The sequence below is a fragment of the Falco biarmicus genome, chromosome 8 (genome assembly GCF_023638135.1).
Source record: "Falco biarmicus isolate bFalBia1 chromosome 8, bFalBia1.pri, whole genome shotgun sequence".
Taxonomy (NCBI): domain Eukaryota; kingdom Metazoa; phylum Chordata; class Aves; order Falconiformes; family Falconidae; genus Falco; species Falco biarmicus.
This window is the reverse complement of record NC_079295.1, coordinates 53,686,248-53,708,725: the sequence shown is the minus strand read 5'-3', so window position 1 is coordinate 53,708,725 and position 22,478 is coordinate 53,686,248. Positions and strand designations below refer to the sequence as shown.

At 44.3% G+C, this 22,478-nt stretch overlaps 1 protein-coding gene across 4 annotated transcripts in view; it reads left to right on the top strand.

The window, feature by feature from the left end:
• Nucleotides 1-22,478, top strand: part of HTR4 (5-hydroxytryptamine receptor 4) — a 142,016-nt gene that overhangs the window by 113,190 nt on the left and 6,348 nt on the right. For 2 of the 4 annotated variants that reach the window (XM_056348807.1, XM_056348806.1), the window contains one exon: nt 21,468-21,616. The exons of 1 other annotated variant lie outside the window; for it this stretch is intronic. In XM_056348807.1, the coding sequence (XP_056204782.1) occupies nt 21,468-21,606 (139 nt within the window). In that variant the 3' untranslated portion in view covers nt 21,607-21,616. Of the gene's footprint in view, nt 1-21,467; nt 21,617-22,478 lie in introns of those variants that run through there. One more of the 4 variants, XM_056348809.1, reaches the window with a different exon arrangement.

Here is a 22,478-nt window from a genome sequence, read left to right as displayed (position 1 = left end):
CAGCCAGTGAAAGCTGCTGATTTAAGGTAGGCTAACATGAAGTAGGGACCTCAGGCGCAGAAAGAGCATCCCTGGCTACACAGAAAGTGAATGCTGAGCACTTCTCAGAGAGCACGTTACCAGAAGAGAAGCCTCAGTAACTTCCAGCATCCTCCAGTTCCTGGCCATCACTCAAACCCGAAGGATTAGGAGGAGACTCTGGGGTGTTTCAGAGCTGGTTGGACTACCCCCTGGACACACTTGCAGGTACAAAAGCACCCATGAAACAGAGCTCCTCAAAGGAGATATCTTCTTACCCTTTGCAGTGTCCAGGGCAGGGAGAGCAGCATCCCCCCACACCATTTCATCCCCAGCAGGCTCGGTTCCTGTGCCTGAGATGCCATGACAAGCAGCTCTGGCTTGCAGCAACATTCAGGTCCTTCCCCAGCCTCACAGCCACTGCAACCATTTACAGATGGACAGGCAGAGAAGCGCTTACCCTGGAGAGAGGAGAGGCAAAGAGAAGCACTTGGAAGAGCCCAGGTACAAACTCCATAACTTCCAACCCCCAAAGCTGAAATAAATGTCAGTGAGAACAGGATTAGCACAACCCTCACTCCTTGTCATAGCTATAATATCTTTCCCTCACCTTTTCAATGCTCTCCAGGATAACCAAGCGTTAATAGAGCTCCTTTAATCACTGCTCCCACTCCAGCACCCAGAAGTGCTGCTCTCCCACCCTTGCTCTTTTATTTCCTCCTCTCCAACAAGGCACTTGGTGCTAATGAGGCTCCTTCGGCTTCCTGCTGCCCTCCTCATCACCCTGCTCAGCAGGGACAGCTGTGCCTGGTAACCCTCCCCTGGCCAGACTCTGTACACAGGCACCCTGCAGCCCCATTTCAGCTATCAGAAAGACACTGTTCTGCAGTATTGAAGGACACTAAACAGGCAACATCTCCGTTCAGGGAGAGCTCCATTGCCTGCGGGCTCTCTCACTGAGGATTATGATTTTGCAATTTGCTCCTTTACCTAAGCCACTGCCTAGGACCAGCTGGCTGTCTTCTTCAACTTATTTCTGAACGTCGCTCAATAAGCATGCAGGTAGTGCAAGTGCATTCTCAGGCCGTCAGACCCTTTCACCATGTCCTGTCGCCTTCTGCAAGGCCCCTGGGCTCCTTCATGGGGGGGGACATGAGCTGTGCTGGCCCACAGGGCAACAAGAGTGAGGTGGGGTGAAAGAAGGCTCGCACTCTGCTGGTCAGACTCCTTTGAGATTTTTTTTCAGAAGGAGGTGCAGAGGGCAGGTCATCCTGGTTCTTAGTTGCTGATGTGCTGTATTTATGCAGCCGGTGGCTTAGGAGATGGCACTCCATCTTCCTTCTCCTAAGCAGGGTCATTAGTCACAGAAGTTAAAAAGTCATTGGGCACTGAGTGCATTTGTAAATACTTGTGCAGAATGGAAAATCCCCAACAGAAAACACGAGCAAGAATCAGTACCCAAAGGCAGTTACTAGTCCAGAGGTTGTGGGTCACTGGAGGATGGGGGAGAAATGAACTTGATTCTCTGGGAAAAAAGAAACCTGAAGGCTGAACTCTAAATCCCTTTCTGCTCACTAAGCTGCTGTCTGCGTTGCCAGCCTGTCTGAGCTGACAGGATGGTGCTGGAAAGCTGAGGCTCACTCAGACCGAGGTTAGGAGGTTCCTGCAGATTTTGCATGAGGCAGGTTCATAGCTCTTCTGGGTTCTTCACATTGAGGGATCTAAGGGCCTTTACTGCACACTCATAATTAGATGGAGGTTGAACAGTGTTCAAAAGTCTGAATTTCAGCCTTAGATGTCCAAGGTGTTTGTTATTTCTTCAGTTCTTTGTGTCAGGTGTTTGTGAAATGTCCTCATGTGAGTTTTTGTGTCTGCTTTCCTCCCTCTGGCAATTTCTCTAGTGTCATTTCCCATCGTATGGCCACATGCTCTTATCCCTACAAAAACATTGCTCGGCATGTCCATCCCTGAATTGTCATCTGTCTTGGCTGCAGTTCTTCCAAAAAGGTCAGCTGAAGGGAGCAAACTGCCCAGGGAGGCTGTGGGGTCTCCTTCTCTGGGGACATTCAAACCCCACCTGGACATGGCTCTGTGCAGCCTGCCCTAGGTGACCCTGCTTGAGCAGGGGGTTGGACTAGTTGACCTCCAGAGGTCCCTTCCAACCCTGACCAGTCTGTCAGTCTGTGATCTACAGTCTCCATGCTGCTATCTCTGCTTTACGGTGAAGTAATTAACTGCCTGGAACAATCCAAGCTAACTGAGGCGCTGCCAAATCCTGTGACCCACTAACACTTGAACATAACACCTCTCCACTTGCTCTGTTAGTCACAGAGAGGAAAATCTTGATTTTCTGTGGTATAGTCAATTGTATCTATGCTAAGCAGTTACAAAACCTTACCAATCTGGCCTGGTAGGATTTTACATTTTTCTGATCAAAGGGAAAAAATACCTCCCTAGAGGTCAGGACAACAGCGAAAGTAACTCTGTTTTGGAAAGCAACAAGGAGCAAGGACAAAAAAAGCAAAATGCTGTTGGCACATGCTGGTTTATCCTTGCGTAAATCAGCACAGCCCGTTGCCTCTTACACTGCTCTCCCTAACTAGCAGCAACGGGGCATCCGACCCCATAGCTTGGCAGGCTCCTTCACAGGCTGGATGATCTTAAAGGTCTTTTCCAACCTAAATTAATGTATGATTCTATGATTCTATCCTGGTTGTGAGATGTGCAGAGCTTTATTTCACAATCTGATGTTGGTAAGACTAGTCCTTATTTATCACAGTCTTTAAAGTCACCACTACTTTGATTAGGGTCCACAAAAAAAACCCCTGCAGGCTGCCAAGGCTGAACCACATGATGCATTCAGAAGTGAATTTAGCTGTTCAAAAATATAGAATTATGAAGAAATGAGAAGCCCTGGCAGGCTGCAATGATAGAGTTAGTTAAGAACAGTATTTTGATTGAGGCTGCCTCTCCGTTTAATGTGGATTACTCCATTTCTTTTGTTAAGAAGGTGGGTGACTCTGGCTCGGTGTTGGAGGTGAAAGATAATGAGAGGTTCACTTTGTGAATTAGAGCAGAGAGCTGGAGCATTGGGGCAAAATGAACCTGTACTACAATATTTTGGTACAAGTAATTGCTGTTAAAAACCCCCTTGTTTCTCCTTTGGGCACAAAGCTACACTTTATGGGATCTCCAAATGGAACTCAACAGAAGTGGTCAAAGGGAGAAGTTTTCCAACAGATTCATTAAGCTGTTGCTGAGCTTTGATGATTACCTACAGAGCCAAAGCAACACAAACACACTCCTACATTCCTGGTCCCCTACACAATTCTTTACAAAGTTTTCACAGCATACATTTCCTAAAATACTAAAGAAAGCAGATCCATAGCCCCTAAAAAATTGTAGTCGAAAAGGAGGGCTGGCTGAGCTTCTGAACAATGATTTCATAAAACAATACAGCACCTTGCTTAAGTGTATTCCCTTTATGGGCCAAGGAAATTCAAAGCATTGCCAAGTCTTTAAAATCAAATTACCACTTAGAAAATCCATGCTCAAACCTATGCAGATGTTTTCTCTGAGATAGTGTTGTCCTTTAGAGCCCTTTGTATTATAACATGAATAGAAAATTAAGTTGTCTATATTTCTGTAAGATAAATGGACTCCCTAAATGCTATTGTAGCCCTTGCATTAACCTTGTTCAAAAAGCCTAAGTTACTGATGATGCCACCCTGAATTTTTAAAGTGAAGGTAAACAATATACTGGTGGGGCTGTGCTGTCTGGGTGAGGACGCCGAGCTTAGGGAGGGCAAGCAGCTGCTGCTTCTGCAATGAATGAGGCCGTGGGGTCCTCTGGTCAGTCCCCAGGGCTGACGTAGGACCAGCCTCAGAGCTATGCTGGAGCATCATGTCCATCCCAGCCGGCCTGAAAGCCCAAGCCAATACCCAGAGGGCTGTCCCAGCTGGCGAGCACTTTGGCTTTCCTCCTCATGGCCATGGCGCAGGGAGACCTGTCAGAGCGTGGCAGTGGTCCTCGGGCCAACCCTATGAGCCACTGTCACCCCCTGATACGGGTTGTATCAGCTATCAGCTCTGGGCCCGTTCAGCCTGGGCTAGTGATGGAACTGGGGGATAAAACTGCCTCTTGTTCTTGTGCTTCTCTTTTTGTCCTTGTTTCTGTCGCCCAGTTGATTGTGTCACTGTTGTTATTGATGAGATACCCAGTGAGGCTGCAGAAAAGTTATTTGAGATCCTGCTGGTTTGGGTTTTTTGGTGGTTTTTTTTCTTTTTTTCTGAGGCTTAAAAGCACCGAGAGGAAAGCTGTCAGCGCCCGTCGTAGGAACACAGCTGATTTAAACGCTAGATATCAGAAAAAGTATTTTCAACTTGTAACACAAACCTTTTCCCACAACCATCCTTGGAGACTGCAGGTAGGATGCCACTGCCAAGGAGAAGGAAAAGCTCCTTTTTCTCTTTCTTCCTACTTTAACAGTGCATTAGTGTGATAAGGATAATCTCTGGTGGGAGTTATGGCTGTAGTCACACAACAGTGGTCTTAGAAAGATGTTTCAGCAACACAAATGAGGGACTGCACAATTTTTCAAAGCATAAACCCTTCAATTTTGAAGACTGCTGTCAAAGAGCAACTAGAAATACCCAGCCTAGAACTGGCTTCAAGCTGGAAAGGGCAATCATAATTATCAATGCTTCATTGCAAGCGGCGCACTGGGATTAATTGGAAAGTGGATATCTGGCAATTTGCTCGGTAGGTGCAGCATGCACATCATGCCCTGTGAATGTCATGTGCTTGTTCTCCAGGAGAAATTAACATCCAATGCTGTGCAACATTTACTAACTGCTTCGGGAGGGGGGTGCAGTACACTTCCACCACAACGTCTTGACTTTAATCAAAAGCGAAGGAAAGAAAATATGCCACTTTATGGAAGGAATCAGGAGAGAGAGGAAGGCTTTCCCTTTTTTTTCCTGTTAAACTGCAGGGTAAAAGAGGAAACTGCATGTGTGTGTGTGTGTGCACATGTGCTTGTCGCTGTATTCCACTTGACCACTGCACCAGCCTCCTTAGAATTCGCAGGGAATAGCGTGCAGGGGGCTGCTGCTTCCCCGACTGCCAACTGTAGCAACAGCAGCAGAAGACTGTGCAGCCAGCACCTCCTTGGCTTTTCCTCCAGACGACTACAACGGGAACTCCAAGGGTGCTTTTCATAAAGATGGCAGGGATTTCTCAACTGAAATCACGTCTCCATTCTCATTTATTTCCACTAACGACCCAGGAGTTGCGCTGGTTTGGTGGACTTGGCAGTGTTAGGTTTACAGTTGGACTTGATGATCTTAAAGGTCTTTTCCAACCTAAACGATTCGGTGATTCTATGATTCTATGTGTTTTAGCAGGACACTTGAGCCCATAGAAGAGCAGGGCACAGGATGGGTCCTGCTGCAGAGTCACGTCCTGGGGATGAGAGCCGCTGCACCATGGTGCAGATGGCAGCGCCATTTTCAGAGCTATAAACAGTATCATTGTCATAGCTCTTTGAATGGTACTGCCATATGTACCGGAAAACCAGCTTTTATGCTTGTAAGGGCCTTGGGCCAGCTGGATTTTGTCCCCCTTTGGATGAAGCCGATTCCTGAAGTATGAATGAAAGCTGCATGCTGCTTTGGAGTAATTCCCCCTCAGTACTTATTTCTGAGTCTCCAAGGATCATCACATTCTCATCAGCCTCCTAATCTGCAAAACCCAAGTGTCCTGCACGTGGAGAGATTGCTGATGCACCTAAACCTCCCTGCTTGGTTCAAGAAGAAGCAGAAAGTTCATGGAGATTTTGATAGCAAACCAGTCAGGCTCTGCATGCTTTTCTTTAGCAAGTATTGTACTTTAATGGTAAAGTGTATTTGATGGAGTGTATATGTCTGGGTGGGTGGGTGGATGGAGAGAAAGTGCTCGTCTTAAACCATCAGTGCTCAGGGGTTGCATACCTTGCCTGCTTGCCCGTGCAGCTCACGCTGTGGTCCCCTCCATTTGTATTGCTGAAGGAATGACAGCAATGCGCAGCAAAGAGCGAAAAGCATGACGGCAAAGGGTGCCACAGGTCACATTGACGAGCAGAGCAGAGCCCAGCAGAGCAGCAGCGTCAGGGCCACAGTGCCCCGGGAGCTCAGGGGCTACAGTCTGCCCAGGGGAGTCCCCTGCCTTTGGTCACCTTTGTCCTGGCTGCAAGAGTTTTGCTGTGATATTCATTTCTTTGCTGACCCAGCTTCTTTTTGGCAAAGAAAAGGGGGAGGTCAGCAGCTCTGGGCTCTGTCGAGAAAAGAAACTGGTATGGCCCTGTAAAGGTCCACAGGCAGGGGTAGGGAAGGAAATGTCCTGTTGCCCTGAAGCCATTGCAAACACTGGGATGCTTTTCCAGGAGCAGTGGTCCTTCATTGCACTGGTTCTGCTCCAGCACGAGTTCATGCTGGTGTCCCAGATTTCCCTGGATAATCAGTCCCTTCTGAGAGAGGGCTCGGGCCACAGACCATGGCTGGGGATGTGGAGAGGGGAGTAAATGTTTATGGAACAAGAGTGAACCTGTAAATCTCCTGGGCTGTGGCCAAGCCTTTCAACTGACACATGCCAGATATCTCTATTTAACGTTAGTCTGATTCCTACGTCAGAAGAACCTACAGAGATCTGAGCGCCGTGGAACCAGGCAACGCGCTGATTCTGTGTATATAATATGAGCAATAGATTACGATGACTAACAAGTCCAGACATTTGTGACAAACATGCAGTTTACTTGGCCATCCGTTTAGAGACGTATTCTCAGAACTAATTATTTCTTTCAGTTTTTGGATTAAACTATTGTGCAAAACATCCCATCAAACAGAGAACATTATATGGTGTGTTACTGTAATTAAATAAAGAGATAACTGAGCTCAAGAGATGCCCACAACACTTAATTAAGACTAATTAAGCAACATGATTTACAGCTGGAGAAGATGAAACCGAGCAATTCAGAACTGGCTAGACAAAGCGGCTGTGACATGCTGAATTCATGAAGGCGCATACTGGGAACACGTTCAGTAATGCTGCCACGGCAGCCTCACCGCCCAAGTTTATTTAATGAGGTTGTGTTTAGCCCCTGGAACACACCCTTTGTTTTGGCCAAACACAGGAAAGCCTGTTGAACAGCTAGGAGTTCAGACCTTGGCAGTTGGAGACTCAGTAGCGCAGATAAAGCTCTGCCAAAATACACGGAAGACTTCCTAAAGCCTCTCTGAGACAGCAACTAGATTAGTGTGTTCTTAATTTCTCTGATCTTTTACTCTGATAGCAACACAGTTTTATCTGTGTAACAGAATTATCACACTCCAGGCACAGCAGCTGTATGAAATGGCTGGGAGAAATTAGCATTTCTTAGCCTATTCAGAATGAAAGGATAATTCTGGTAATCGGTGTCATCAGTTCTTACTGCAGGAGAGAAATCTTGCGTTGCCTCTCCCATAAAAAGAAAGCCAGAAGCTTAGTTGGTCTGGGACAAATTAAAAATAATAAAAAAAAAAAGCAAGATAGGGATTTTTTTTTTTTACAAGAACTGGGGAATCCCCGCCCAGAAATCCCCATTTAACTTATTACAAGTGTCACATGTTATTGTGCCTCGGCTGCGATGTTCTCTTGCTATACGTGTACTCAGGGCATGCCCATATCCCAGGCAGAAATCTGCATCTATTTTGGGGTCTCATGATACATTTTTTTTCTCAGCTTCAGTTTTTGCAAACCTAATGCCTATATGCTAGATGATCTCAATAGACAGCCTCTCTCCATATTTTATTTCTCAGCCATGACAGCCTCATTTTTTTAAAATGGCTCTTTTGTTGAGCCATGCATCCTCCTAAATAGTCTGAGCTCTCAGTACTGCAATGTCCTGGGTTTGTGTCCTCGTGGCGTGCTCACAGCCAGTTTGGGAATTCCCACCAGAGTTAAGTGGCAGTATATTACCAAGCTGTGTAGCTGAAACCATGTTTTTCAGACTGTTATTAATCGCTGTAAGATCTTGCTTAGTGCTTTTCAATCACTCCAGAGCTGTAAAGCTTAGCAAGAAAAACACTCTTTGCACCAATATAGTCAGCTGAAATTACTTTCATGTTGGTAACTGGATTGCTTTTTCAGGTGGTATATGGGGTGATGAGTCTACCTGGAGCCACCAGCTCTGTCAGCCTGTTTGAAAGTAATTTCCTGACTGCTCAGGGTCAGCACGATCGCCGTCTGTGCTTGCTAAATAAGGCTTCTTTTCCAGGTAACCCATCCTAGACTCCTCTGCTACACTGTTAGGGGAAACACTGAGAGGTTTGGCTGCAAGCTCAGTGTGGAGATCGTGATGTTGCAATAGCAAATGGTCTGGGGTGAACCGAGGAGGTGAGCTGCTTGTTACGTGAATGACCGTGATCGAAAAAATTGCTTGTCGTTTTAGGGTGTCTGATCCTAAAAATCTTGTATTTCCCTGACATAATTGGTGTGGCTTTCCACTGAAAACTGTGAGTTTTGTGATCATCTGTCTCCTTCTAATCCTTCCCATCACCATGCAAGTAGTTACTGAGGCATCCTGGGGGCTGGTTGCTCCGTGGCTTCCAGAGGAAACGAGAAAGTCCAGGTTGGCTGGTTTGACAAGGTGGCAGGAGGAGCTGCCATCTATGGCCAGTGTCTTCAGCATCCCAAGTCCCTCACAGTCTTCTGCCTTTCCATGTCGGTGAATTGTAAGGGAGACACAGCAGCGAGCTCTGAGGCTCTTTCATTTGTTTTACCCTTATTTTACTGCTGCGTACTCTGCCCAGAGGTTTCAAGTCAGCTCATCCAGCTGCAAGCTTAAGAGTCAACAAGACATACATCGTGAAAATAGGTGTACTGACCTCTGTGACAGGTATATTCAGCTCTCGTCATGCTGTCTCTCAAACCCTCCAAGCCCCAAGGTCCCTTCTCTCTTGGCAGTTTAATTGCATTTGTCTATTTTTGTTTAGAGAATAGTAGAACATGGAGAGGGATAGGCTGGGTGCATCTCCTCCTTCAGGTCAGCATTAGCACACGTAACTCTCTGCTCTGTATTTTATTAGTGTCTCCAAAACCGTACATATTCCTTTATTATCTTGCTCTGTAGAGTAATAATGAGGTTTTATTTTCTCTGTGTTAATCCTATGTTCAAATCTAACCAAAATATTTCCTCTCCCCCTCTCTCACACTGCAATCACTTGCAGTCTCATGCCTCCCTTTCATCTTTCACACTAAAATAATAGGCTAGACTAGACTAATTTTCAATTGGAAGGGAAAATCTTCCGTCCTGTCCTGTTCTGTTCTTTTCTTTTAGCGTGAGCAGCCGGTGTAGAAACTCAGAGCTGTCAGGGCCACACCTCGCTTTGAAACAGGAACATTTCACCAGGAGCTCGGCGTTGGTATTCTCAGTATCACAAGGGATGTTTGGAAACTTTTAGTTTCATTGCTCCGTATCGCTGAAATCACACTACTCAAATGTGCTCATAAGCCAAAGGTGTGGCAATGTCCTCCCCAGACAATACTGTTCTCAGGTACTAGTTTTAAGATAGCACAGTTCTGGATGGAAACCAGTGCCACAATTTAGACACCCAAAGGTAAGTATTTGTTTTTGCTCACTTATAAATCACAAGTGATTACTAGCACAAGCAAAGGGCTTAGAGGTGCAGCATGCAGAACCATACACTGTGGCCAAGTCAGAAATCTCTGCTCTAGAATAAATAATTTCACTTTTAAAAATAATTAGTACTGTCAGACCATTCTAAGAAGTGCAAGCAAAGGATTTAGGATAAGCACTGATAAAATAATAAATGTCTGCAAAGTCCAGCACACCTCTTGTTATTTCTCTTGTAAGGGCTAATACACCTTCACATTTTTAAGGAAACAGAAATGAGTTTACATTAAAAGAGGGCAAAACCTTGTTGCATTTTATACCTGTAGCAAGCATCATGCTAATCATGCAGGTGTGTGATCTTATGCTAAATTATTGGGCAAAGTGCATCTCAGACTGCCTCACTGTAACACCAAGAATTGTAGGTACAAATCTGGGTTTATTTCATAAGAGAATGGACCGGTGGTTGCTGTACTTGAGCCGGAACTTAAGTCAGTCACATTTGAAACTTGCTGGCTAAAAAGCAATTTTCTGTTCCATTTGCTACATGTATCATTGCTTTGCTTTTCCTCAAGAAGGGCAACAAACATAAATCTGAGCAACATTTGTTTACCAAAGCAGAGGCTAAGGGGCAAAGATTTATAGACTCTGTCATCTCCTCTGAAGCAGAAAATACAGAGGCCCAGGAGCAACAGAGGAAGGGGATATCACAACCTTCAGAAGTCTGAACTTGTTTGTTTCTTCCCTTTAAATCTGGAGCCAATGTATAAAGCAATGGATGGATAGGGTCTGCCAGTTTTGTGAGCCCTGATAGATACTCATATCTACAGAAGGACTAAAAGAAATCACAAAATAGCAAAAGTCGCCTGGTGTTAACAGCAGGTATATGCAAATAAAGTACTTACAGACAGATACAAACACAGAGGCACAGAAGGTGGTGTTCCACCAGCTTATGCCGAGGCTCAGAAAAGCTGCAGTGCGGTGGGTTCAGTGATGCTTCTGAGCTGCTGTACAGCATAGGACTGGGGTGCTCTGAATGTCAGGTCCGTGGGCTGAAGGGCTGGGGCCACCAGTAAGAGGTTAATTCTGTGCGAGGGGAAAGAAATCATCTCTGTGGTTAGCCTGGCTCAGGAAAAACAGCTCTGCCTGAAGGAATCAACCTCCAAGGCAGCACGTGCAGATATTCTCACTGTGGCAGCAAAAAGTGCAAAAAGGCACAATCTGATCTCTCGGAAAAAGTTTAAGTCCTTATCTGAATGTTCCAGCATGTTTTCATAGCTATGTTTGACTGCCAGCACAGCGTTTTCTCTTGAAACATCCTCCTTCTGTCTGGCAATCCCTCGGGCAGTAGCAGCCTCTGAGGTGCCCTTAGTGACAAAGACGGGGCGGAGCAGAGCCAGGTAAGCAGGAGCCTTCAGGGAAAACGCTGCAAGGACATGGGACATGGACAAGGTCCCACCCTGGAAACCTGACCGATACAACCTCCTTGGCTCAGGCTGAAGGACCTAAACCAGCATAAACTGAGGAAAACCACAGATGGGGTTTTGCTTACTTTACGTCTGGTTTTGGTTTTACATTTTAAACATTCTTTGTTTAAATAAGATATTGATATTTCTTGTGCTGGGTAGACTATGAAGTAATTCCTTCAGTAAGCTAATAATCATCCTCATGTAGACACAAGTTCCATTTGTGGATCGAAGGGAGACTTTGCACCTGAGGTTTGCTGGGACCATCCACTCTTCTTCCCAGGCACCTGTGCTGGGGGCCCTGTGTGCTCTGAGCTGCTTGTGCTGCGCAGAATGGGTGTACCTGCGCAAAGAAGTGATGAGACTTGGAAAAAGCTGATCTTGCAGAACAGAATTTCCCACAAGATGTGGTGACTTTGGGCTTATCTGTTCCATCTGAAGCAAATCAGTCTCTGATTCTGAATCTGTAACGTGTTTAAAACTTGCAATGACTATTGCCGCAGCACCAATGACAAGTATATTTATGCCAATGACAAGTATATTTATGATCTGTCTTGACAGTTAGCATTCAGATTTAGGTACCACATACTGTTACGGTGATTCTCTGTCATTTGCAGGTGTAACTATGATATGTGACTTGAATGCCAATGAAAATATTTATTCCATAGACCCATTCCAACAAACTCCAGAGCTTCACATATGCTTAAAGGGCTCAAACTTGGCTGAGTCAATCCAAAGACTTAAGATTCATAAAAAACATTTTTGGATTGTTTTCTGCCAGCATTTCACTTTACATCAAGTAGAATAAATGCTTAGTTTGACATGAAGCTTAATTTCCCCGTTTCCTCACCTTGTATTTCTGCAAGGAAACTGAAAACTTAATTGTGTCAGCAGGGGAAGGAATATGACTTTATGAGCGATTATTGTGTACCTTTCTCCCAGCTGATTGCCAGATATTTTGACTGTACTAGTTACCTCCTCCTATGATCAAAATCAATACATTGATCAACACAGCTTTTCAATGTCATGTTCCATTCTACAAGGCATTTGTGTAACAGAAGGTCTCAAAAGGGATGCCCTAGGGCTCCTTTCACTTTATGAAACCCAGCAGAGAATAAATATCTGCTTTGATTCTGCACCCTAGTTTCTCAGATTTCCCTCAAACTCTCCAAATTAGAAAATGTTTGCAGCTATGCTTTGTTCTTCAGGTTTTTGCCTCTACTGACACTTGGAGAAGCATCCTTGGATGTAGTGTATTCAAATGGGCAGATTGAGCTTAACTTTTTTCTTTTGGACATCTTCAGAAGAGGCAAGGTTCTGCTCGCTATGATGCTCAGACGAGAAAATTTTTTCCCTAGGTCTTTCTTGCACAGAGAAGCTCAGAGGGTGCCTGAGCCTGGGGGATGGAGCCGTAACTGGCATCACTTGTGTGAGATCCTCGCTAGCAGATGTCCAGGAACTACTCCTGTTGAGATTGGAAATGCTGAAGTCACATAACAGGCTACCATCACAGGATGTTTGGGGATATAGCTAACAAAAAATGGGGACTTAGCAACCTCTGAATCATATTGAAATGAAGAAGCTGTCAAAGGCACCTCCTGTCCTCCCCAGCACACTCCTGAAGACGATCTAACCTAGCTGTGAAATAGCTCTTGGCAGGGGAGGCGGATGAGCAAAGGAAGCATCATCCTTCCTGGAGAACAGGGAAATGAAAACACAGCCACCAAGCAATATGTACTTATTGGCTTATTTTGGTGTCGGCTTTAGCCAAGCTAAAAACGAGGAGCAACTCTATGAAAGTGATGCAGGGAATTAATGTTTGCAAGTGGGGGACATATGGGAGGACACAGTAGGATGGGGAGAACGGAGGGTCGGCTGCTGCCCTCAGCGCACTGATGGAAAATGTGGTGTGCGTTCACCAAACCAAGGCTGTACGGAGAGGAACACGGAGATTTTACTCAAATTAAGCACCGACTTCCAATGTCACCATCTGTAGTATGACATTTAATCCTAATAAAATGCTTACAAAATAGGACTAGTTATGAGCACAGCTTAAAAGTTTGCCATGTTAATATTTTTCATAATACGACGTATAAACTTCTACAAATTCATACCCAGTGGGCTGTAAGAGAGAAACGGTCTGAACTCAGGAGCGTGCTAGTAAATGCCTATCATAGAAATATTGATTGGAAAACCTTAAGGAAGAAGGAAAGAGGAGTGGCAACTCCCATTCAATACAACATGGTGAAAGGTGGTGTTTGCTGTCCGACCTGTCCTTCCCCAGGGCCAGGATGGATAGCTGAGAGAAGGCAGCAGCTACTGGAGCCAAAGAAGCTTTACATTAAGTTAGTAAGAGTTACTACAACTTAACCTAAACCAACGTAGACAGTAGTTGAGATGTTAAAGGCACCAACATGGATCTTTATTATTAATTTTGATCTTAATACTGTTTTTGGGGTTTTAAATTTTGTGCCATGGTTCCATTACCAGAAAATACAAATTCCAGATCCTACCATTAGGTGCCTTAAGACGTGTCCAGCTTCACACCACCACTGTCAAGAATACCCAGAAGTTACCAGGATACAAAGCCATAGGCATTGCATGGGCATGTGTGTGAACTGGCCCTACAAAAGGCAGGAAAGCGTGGTACGTACCCTGGTGACCAGAAAACTTAGCAGCAGGCTGCAGTGTAGGAAGGAACATGAGTGAGCCCCAGATGCTGTGAGGGAGTTTGTGATAGTTTGCTATTCCGAAAGGAACTGAAACTAGTGACTGATATTAACAATGTGCATATGCTAGACTTCCATTATAAAGCACCTAATTCTTTATAGAAAGTTTTGTTTTGATACAAAGAAGTTTTGCTTTGTAGACACATGAAATGATGAAGAATTTTTTGCCAGAAGATTTCAACAAAGTGCAGTTGTCGATTTTCACAGGATATTTTGCCGCAGCAAAGCCACCCGTTCCCCAGATAGCTGCAATTCTAACACTGCAGCACGTGCTTGAAGCCTGATGAGCAAAAGTCACTGGGGGCTTGTGGCTGCTGGGCTGCAATACAGTTGGAAGTTGTGGTGTCTCCATTGCACAAGGAAACAGCTCCAAATGTTTTTGCCACTATTTCATTCCACAGCTTTGACAAATGACTTGTGTTTTTTTCCTAGCAGATGAAAGATCTAATTATGCCAGTTGTGAGACCTCCATTTATAAAAAAAAACATTCATTATCTTCCATCTGAATATCCTTAATTGATCCTGCTTGTACTTTGGTGATTGAAACACCTTACTTAAAAAACAATGTCTATTATGAGCTATCCCATCTGTGGGTGGTTATAAACCACTCTTAATGTGATGCTGTGCATTTCTAATGTAAGCAAGCACTTCCAAGCACTCTCCTAATCATCAGCTTTGGGCCTCTTATGAATGTTGTACTAATTATAGTGCAAAAATGAACTGTAGGCCAAAATCTGCAGGTAATTAGAGCATATAATGTAGTGCCAAGGCTAACATTAATGAGAGAGAAATGGGAATACAGAGTTAATGTAAGAAAAAGGGGGAAATGCCCACCTTCTGCAGCATGGCATTGAATGGCCTCACTCATTTGCTTACTTATTTACCCTGGTGTTTATAATTAGCAAATAGATTTAGGTTACTGAAAACAAATGGCTCCTTTGCTGATTTTAAAGTTAGCTTAGTTTCTGTCCTCCAGTGCCCAAGTTTCTGTTTCTTTTGTGGAAACATCAACTATTATAACAAGAACACACTGCAGATCTGTGACGGAAGAAGTCAGCATCTCTGGACTGACTCCATCATCGTGGTTGCTATGTGGATCCCACGTTTTTCATCAGCAGGCATTGTCACAGCTATGTTCATAATATCCAAAGTCCATGGCCTTTTACTAAAGTTGAGCAGATCTTCCTGCAGTGGAAAATAGGGAAACTTATAAATGTCATTCAGGTCAAGCAGCTGAAAGAGAAGTGTAAGGAGACTGGGAAAAGTGGAAACCTCAGGCTGGGACATCAGACAAGCATAATTCAGATGACTGTCAGCAAAGCTAGTCAATGCTGACATCTGTTAGCGCATGAAATAGTCTCTTGAGGGAGCCATGCAGAGGCACCCTTCCAATGGCCAAAATTAGGATGGATAAAGTAATGGCAACTGGTACAGCCCTGTATCAGCAGATATGAGACTGATAATTTTTAAATTGAGTTTCACTGTTTGAAATCTGCCATGTTTGACAGCTCTGGAAGGCACAGGCACCTGCTTGAGCATGAAATGGAAAATGCAGTCAGGCCACAGGAGCACAGGGGCAACAGCAACGAGATTTTATCAGCTCCCTGAGAAACAGAACCTTCATTCTCTGTTGAGCATTGCTGCTTGGGTCAGGCTGACAGCAGAGAACAACTTTGACAACAGTGACGGCATGTTTTGGGTATGTGGTTATTTGGTTTGTATCAGGTCTAGTTGAGCCCTGTTGGCTCATGTCTGAAAAGCCACCGAGCCACCAGCAGCTCAGTGATTCTGGCGCACAGAGGAGATCTGGTAACCATCTCCCAAAGTATTAACTTTCTCAATGGTGACACTGCTTAATGCTGAAAAAATTTAGCCTGTTGAACTGCGTGCTGCTGAAGGTTTGGTTTCATAAGACAAGAGTTTGGACGGGGACAGGCAGGAAGGTACACAAACACAGTCACAAACACACATGCTCAAGGGATCACGTCCTGTATTTCTCACCTCTTCCAGGGGCCCCACTCGGAGATTGTTTGCTGTCCTTACTTAAAAAGTTATTAAAAATCTCAGGCATATCTTAGCAACATCCATGTTATAGTTAATAAGGGGCCAAGAGTGACAAATATGAGGCGGACGTTCAGAACAATCTCCACTGGAGGCAATGGAAAATAAACTTGTCCAGTGTGGGTCAGTGCCAACAGGCACAGTGCCTGGCTAGTCTCAGCCATTCCCCTTGCCTGAAATTATGTCAGGTGAAACCCAGATGCTGAAGTTTCAAACAAGACAGCAGCATTACACGGTCAGCAGGAGAGAGCACAGGTGCCGGTGGGTGCAGAGGGGGCGTCCCGTCCCGCCGCCAGCTCAGCATCACAAGCACAGCGCTGCAGAGCTGCAGCGTGACCGTCACAGCCAGGAGCCTTCAGCCTTTTCAGTAAGCATGGCTAAAAGAACCGGAGGAAAGGCGCAGTCTAATTATTGTGACTGTGCAATGAGAAACAGAAGGTACAAACCAAATGCAGTCATCGCCCCGTTACTAGTTCGCCAGCCTGAGAGTATCCTTACGGTCAGTGACCCAGAGGCAGGATATTCCCAGCTTCTGAGAGTATAAAGGATTTAGTGTCAGAAAGAAGTTCTTCAATAATTAAACCACCTTTCCTGCAGCTGTAGGTTGTTCTGTCCTAGAAAGCATTTCCAACATTTTGAAATCAAAACCATCTAGTTTTATTTAAGTGACTAATTGCTGCTGCTGGAGCACCACAGCGCTGAACCAAGCTACAATTTAGTTGTGCCAGACGTGTATCTTTATGAAATGGCACGATGCTTATTCTGAAGAGGCTAAAATCTAAAGACAAGGCATACAAAGGAAGTCTTCTTGCCTCTATTTTATCCACAATGAAAGAAGGCCCAGAGAAATGGCATGGTTTGCCCACAATCAAACAGGAATTCTTGGAAAAGCCACTTCTGCAATCTTGAGGTGTCCTGAGTCCCTTTAATCTTCCATCAACAATTTCTTAAAATAGCTCACTGAAGAACTTAGCTGATCTTTGTTGTTAGCATATGTTTACCATTTATCTGTTTGCTTAGCATTAAAATATCTGTAGTCATGTTCCTGTTTTTAATTTTTGATGTCTGTCAAGGATGTTATTATCATCTTAAGAGGTTATTATTCAATACAACGAGACGTCTTTATAGAATCATAGATCATTTAGGTTGGAAAAGACCTTTAAGATCATTGTTATAACATCATGCAAGAGGTTTTAGCCAGTACCCAGAGACAATGACATATAAAATTGTGTTCCTTCAGCCCAATTTTTTATTGAATTCAACTCTTTGCTTCTTTGCTGATCTATATGAAATGCCTTGGCTGACTCAGGCCAGGCTTCTAATTAGTTATCTTTATTAATCAAACTCTGTCCAATCTATTTCTTGTGCCAAGTGAAGGGCTGTGTCCGGCGCTTTACCGGAGAGACCAGTGTGGTTTTCCTCCATTCATGGAACAAGAGGCTTCTGAGCAAAGGAGCAGTGTGCTGGCATTAGCTAGTGAAGTTGAAATAGCTCAAATGGGTTCCTATAAATTTTTGTAGACCAAATTCATTAATAGAGCCTGGCAATAAAAAGAATAAAAAAATGGAAGATGTAATGAACAGTTGCAGTTCCAGGGAAACAAATTGATTGGACAAACTGACAGCTCATCCTGGGGGTAGTCTTGAAGCTTGTGGAGGAAAAGGTCGTCAGGGAACTGCTGGAGAGGGGCCAGCGGAGGCTACAAGGGTGATCAGGGGACTGGAGCATCTCCCTTGTGGGGAAAGGCTGGGAGAGCTGGGCCTGTGTAGCCTGGAGAAGAGCAGACCGAGAGAGGATCTTACCAAGGGCTACAAATATCTTCAGGGCGAGTGCCAGGAGGACGGGGCCAGGCTCTTTACAGTGGTGCCCACTGACAGGACCAGGGGCAATGGGCACACAGTGCAACACAAGAAGTTCCTTCTGAATCTGAGGGAAGAACTTCTTTACCTTGAGGGTGACAGAGCACAGGAACAGGCTGCCCAGGGAGGCTGTGGGGTCTCCTTCTCCAGAGACATCCAAAACCCACCTGGATGAGACTGTGCAACCTGCCCTAGGTGACCCTGCTTGAGCAGGGGGTTGGACTGGATGATCTCCAGAGGTCCCTTCCAACCCTGACCAGTCTGTGATTCTGTGAAATTCAGTATGTGTTTTCAGCAGGAGAAAACAAAAAGGAAACAAAATGCTGAAGTATTATGACATTTTCTTTCAAAATCATATTTCAGTTTATTTTTTGCCTGCACTTTTAAAAGGGGTTAAACAGCCTCCTTAAAAAAGATATACTGTAAACACAGAAATACATGAACTGGAGGGGATTTTGGTCTTGTTTTGCCAGAAAAAATATGAAACTTTTCTATTGCACATCAGCCTAAAGCAGTAGTGCCTGTGTGTCAGTGCGGTCACGTAACCGCTAGGCACTGCGTGCGCACCTCCGCTTTTGGAGATGGGCACATCCCTCGTGTTGCTGCAGCGACTTGCCTTGTGCTGTGCGGGGGTGCCTTGGCCCATGTCTGACTGAGACCATCTGGGAACGTGTCCTGGGGCTGCAGGTCATTAGAGCAAGCAGCAGCCAGAGCTGGCTTGCGAGAGTGAGAGAACAGGTGACCTCCAGCTGAGGAAAACATCCTGCAGGGATGATGGAACAATGGAAAAATAAAGGAGATAAACAAATGTATTGATAGATGCTTGCTTTGTTTTCTGTGACTTGTCAGATACAAAGAAAGTAGATTTTTTTTTTTTTTCCCCAGCAATGTTTCTCTCAGTCGAGGCCTTCACTTGCTTGGAGAACTGTCTGCTCATTTTAAATCTGAGGAGGCATGTAGAAAACTTGCAACATGCACTGAAGGCTGGATTATGTGGACTGGGACTGGAGACAGCTGTTTCTAAAACCTGTAACTGAAATTTAGTAAAGATTGATGAGTGCTTAATTCTAGCTCACAAGGTCTGAACAGCATTATTTGATTTAAAAATGATTAAGATATTCAGCAGAACTGCTCAAAAGTGGGGAAAAATAAACACTCATCGTGAAATAGAGACAAATTTCTATTTAAATTTGACGACAAAGGACTTTAAAATCAACATCGCTGTCGTATCCATATAAATAATTTAACAATCCAAATATTCTCCTGAGATCTGGATTTTCACCATTCAGCTGCAATGGGAAAATTGAACGTTTTATTGTATTTCTGTTGATTTTACCCATGTTTTCCCAAAGGACTACATCCTCTCTAAGGAGGAATTGTCCACTGATATTTGCTCCTCTTTATTAAAAAAAAAAAACTAAAAAAATAAGTAGTAAGACTAGGACGGACTTCCAATTTGGCTAGGACATTTTAAGAATTTAGGAATATTCTCTCTTTGGTGATGATGCTGCTTGAGACACCAAGTCCACTGACTAGGTTGGTTTTGCACACAGATAAATGATGATCCCTCCCCAATGTGGGAGTAAAAGACACTGAAGGCAAAGGAAGGTCCCTGTTGTAAGGCTCGCTGCAGAGGATGGATTTCATTTTCTTTCCCATATTACTGTGCTTTCCTGGGCCTGGCTGCAAAGGGACAGAGATACCGACCATGCCTGGTCAGTTGTTTCTCCACCAGAGCTCCAATAGGCCATTTAGCAAATCACGTACCCCAGCCACTTTACTCAGATGATCATGCCATATCTTTATGGGCTCTGCAGGCTGTCAGCTTGCAATGAAGAGAAATCGCCATGGGAGGAGGGGATGGAGACACTTGTCTGCCGTTCAGACTAACGCAGCTCCCCGGCAGAGGCAGAAGCAGCAGCCGGCTGTAATGACGGCTTCACCATCCCCATGCCGGGGTTTGTCTGGTTTGGCATCGAGCTTCCTCCAGCCCGCTGGGGTGGGAGCCCCGCACGAGTCACAAACACTAAATGTATCTCTACAGCGTTAAAGGAATATATGTGACATTTGAGGGAGTTCTCTTGGAGCAGTTCTCATGGCGTTTTCTGACTTCATGCATGCTTCTTATATTCATGGGTTTCCCATACATTTAGAAGATAAATTCACTCTGGATTGGCTTGTATTGGACGAAGCAGATCACAAGTAGTCATGCACAGGTGCAGTGAAAGACCTGCCTTTAGTAAACTCACCTTAGATAACACGCTGGTCTTCTCTGGGCTGCAGGTCAATCAGGTGCAGCACAAGGACGATTTAAACCTTATTGCGAGGAAACCTGGCAAGTGTCTTGCTCACCTCGGAAACAGGCAGAAATGAGAAACCCACAAAGAAACAACAGGAGCTATTCATCCTAGAGATATTAGATATATTGCTAGTTTTGCAGCGTTGAATATGAAATCGATCTGCGTTGTTCTGCAATGTTGATCCATTGCAACAAAAAGAACAGGCTTGTGATTTCTGGCTCCATTTTACCCCAGGAATTGGGCTGAGTATGTAGAGGGTGTCCTTCTCACCCTGCTATAATGATTTTCTACTGATGGCCACGTGTGGAAGTTCACTTTAGTGGCTGGAAGCGTGAGTCATTCAGCCCAGAGATTACAGAGTTACTAGAAAGCTTTTAATTTTATGGGGTCTATGAGCCTGGTAATTGTGAGAGAGGGACAATTCTGCAGTGACCTTTTGAAAATTAAATATGCAGCTGTATTAAAATCAAATGTGTCATGAAAATACATTTAATTTGGATTATGTATATTTATTTTTTTAACAGAAAATTGGAATGAAACAACATACTTTGTTCACATTTCATTTTGACATCTTGTGTATTTCAGGTTAAAAAAAAATAAAAATTGCCTTTTTCAAAATGAAAAATGTCATAGACTAGAACAGCAAATTCCAGAGATTTTTTGGATTTTATGTTTACACTCTTCTCAACTTTCTGAGTGTTTCCCAAGATTCCTCAGTTTTTCCAAAATGTTAAAAGCTTCTTTTCAGGGAGGCAATAGCATTGCCCTCTTTGCCCTCAGCTCCTGTAACACGGCAGAGTACTCCAGTGCTGCAGGCTCTTTCCTGCTGTTCTGAAAAACACGCTCAAAAGTTTATCCCTGACCCGTGATTCAGATTGGTCTTGTGTGATCTTTCTTGGGTGCTTCCATCATAGACACGGCTAAACGGTGTCAACTGGAAACTGTACCACACTTAACGGCATCTCTATCATCTACAGGCAATCACGTACCGTGGGTTAGTGACTGCCATAAAATACAGAATTAAGGCTGTGTTCTACCTGCTCCTGAAACAGGAACAAAGTAAGCAGATTCATCACTGCCTGGAATAACTAACAAACAGTCATCCTAAGCTGTTCTCTCTTTCCCTCTCTTTTATAGTGCATTTATGAATTATGTTGTTTGCATTTATAATTATGGGACTGAACAGATGGTGGAAGGCTTATACCAGAATGATGTGTTCATTAAAATAACCTACCCTGGTCTGCCAAGTGATTGTTAGCTGTAATCCCAATTTGATATTGAAGAGAGTTATTTATTCTTTCTAAGTCCATCTGAACAAAATGGAGCTTTGAGAAATGAGCACCGTATTGAGCGTGAAGCTACAACAGTGATGTTGTGTATATTCCAGACGGAAACCGCTGAAGAGGGTTCCAGCCGTGAGAGAAAGAAAAACGCAGGGAAAGGTAAATTGTGGACCAACACGGTTTTCAAATCTGAGAAAAGTTTCAATTCTGTATTCAATTTGGAAGCTCTTTGTTCAATTTTGAAAGCTGCTTAAAAGACACTCCAGTCAGCTTCTGCCTATGTGCAAATTCTTTCTATGCTCTGCTGTCTTCGGTAGCTGAGTACAATAACGGTATTATTATTAAATCCCATTATTAAAAATGGGACTCTTTGCTCAAGCAAAAAGTAAATCTTCACAGTTTATCACATCTTACATAGAAACGTCTTGTCTTCCTCTAGTCCCAACAAGTGTTTACTGGGTGCTTCTGCAAATAACAAGAGGTTTTGTGATGTGACACGGAGCGATCGCCACCTATTTGCCTTCCTTTTTGGAGATTTTATTGCACCAGCTTCACTTTACCAGCTCCATTATCTTGCAAGACGTAATGGATTCTGGAGACAATTCTTTGCGCTTCAACTCTTTTGCAGTATTTTATTTCTGAGATGTCCTGCCCCACTGTTTTCACATCAGGACTTCAGGATCTGCTCTAAACACAGATGGAAGCAGAGACACTCTGTCAAGGTTTCGTTGTTGAGATTGAAGGAGTGTCATTTTCTGCAGTTCTGGCCATTATCCAGGCTGTAATTCCTGGCCCTCACATCTCCTTGTGGTATGTCCTACCCAGGCTACCTCAAGATGCCACTTGCAGCAGATCTTCACCCATTGAGCTGCCTGAGGACTGTGTTGCTGGTGAGCTGCTCAGAAACACAGTTTACAGCTCTCTTATGCTGAAAGCTTTGCTTTTCTGCACCGAGGCAATTGGCATCACTTGTACCCCACAGCTGTGGCACAGCCACGGGGTCATCAGAATCCTGCAGGCAAAACTCAGAGGGAACAGTGGAGAACAAGATGCAAAGGTGCAGGACTCCTGTCTGCTTGTCTGAGCCTGCCGGGAGCAGAACCAAGGTAGGAGGA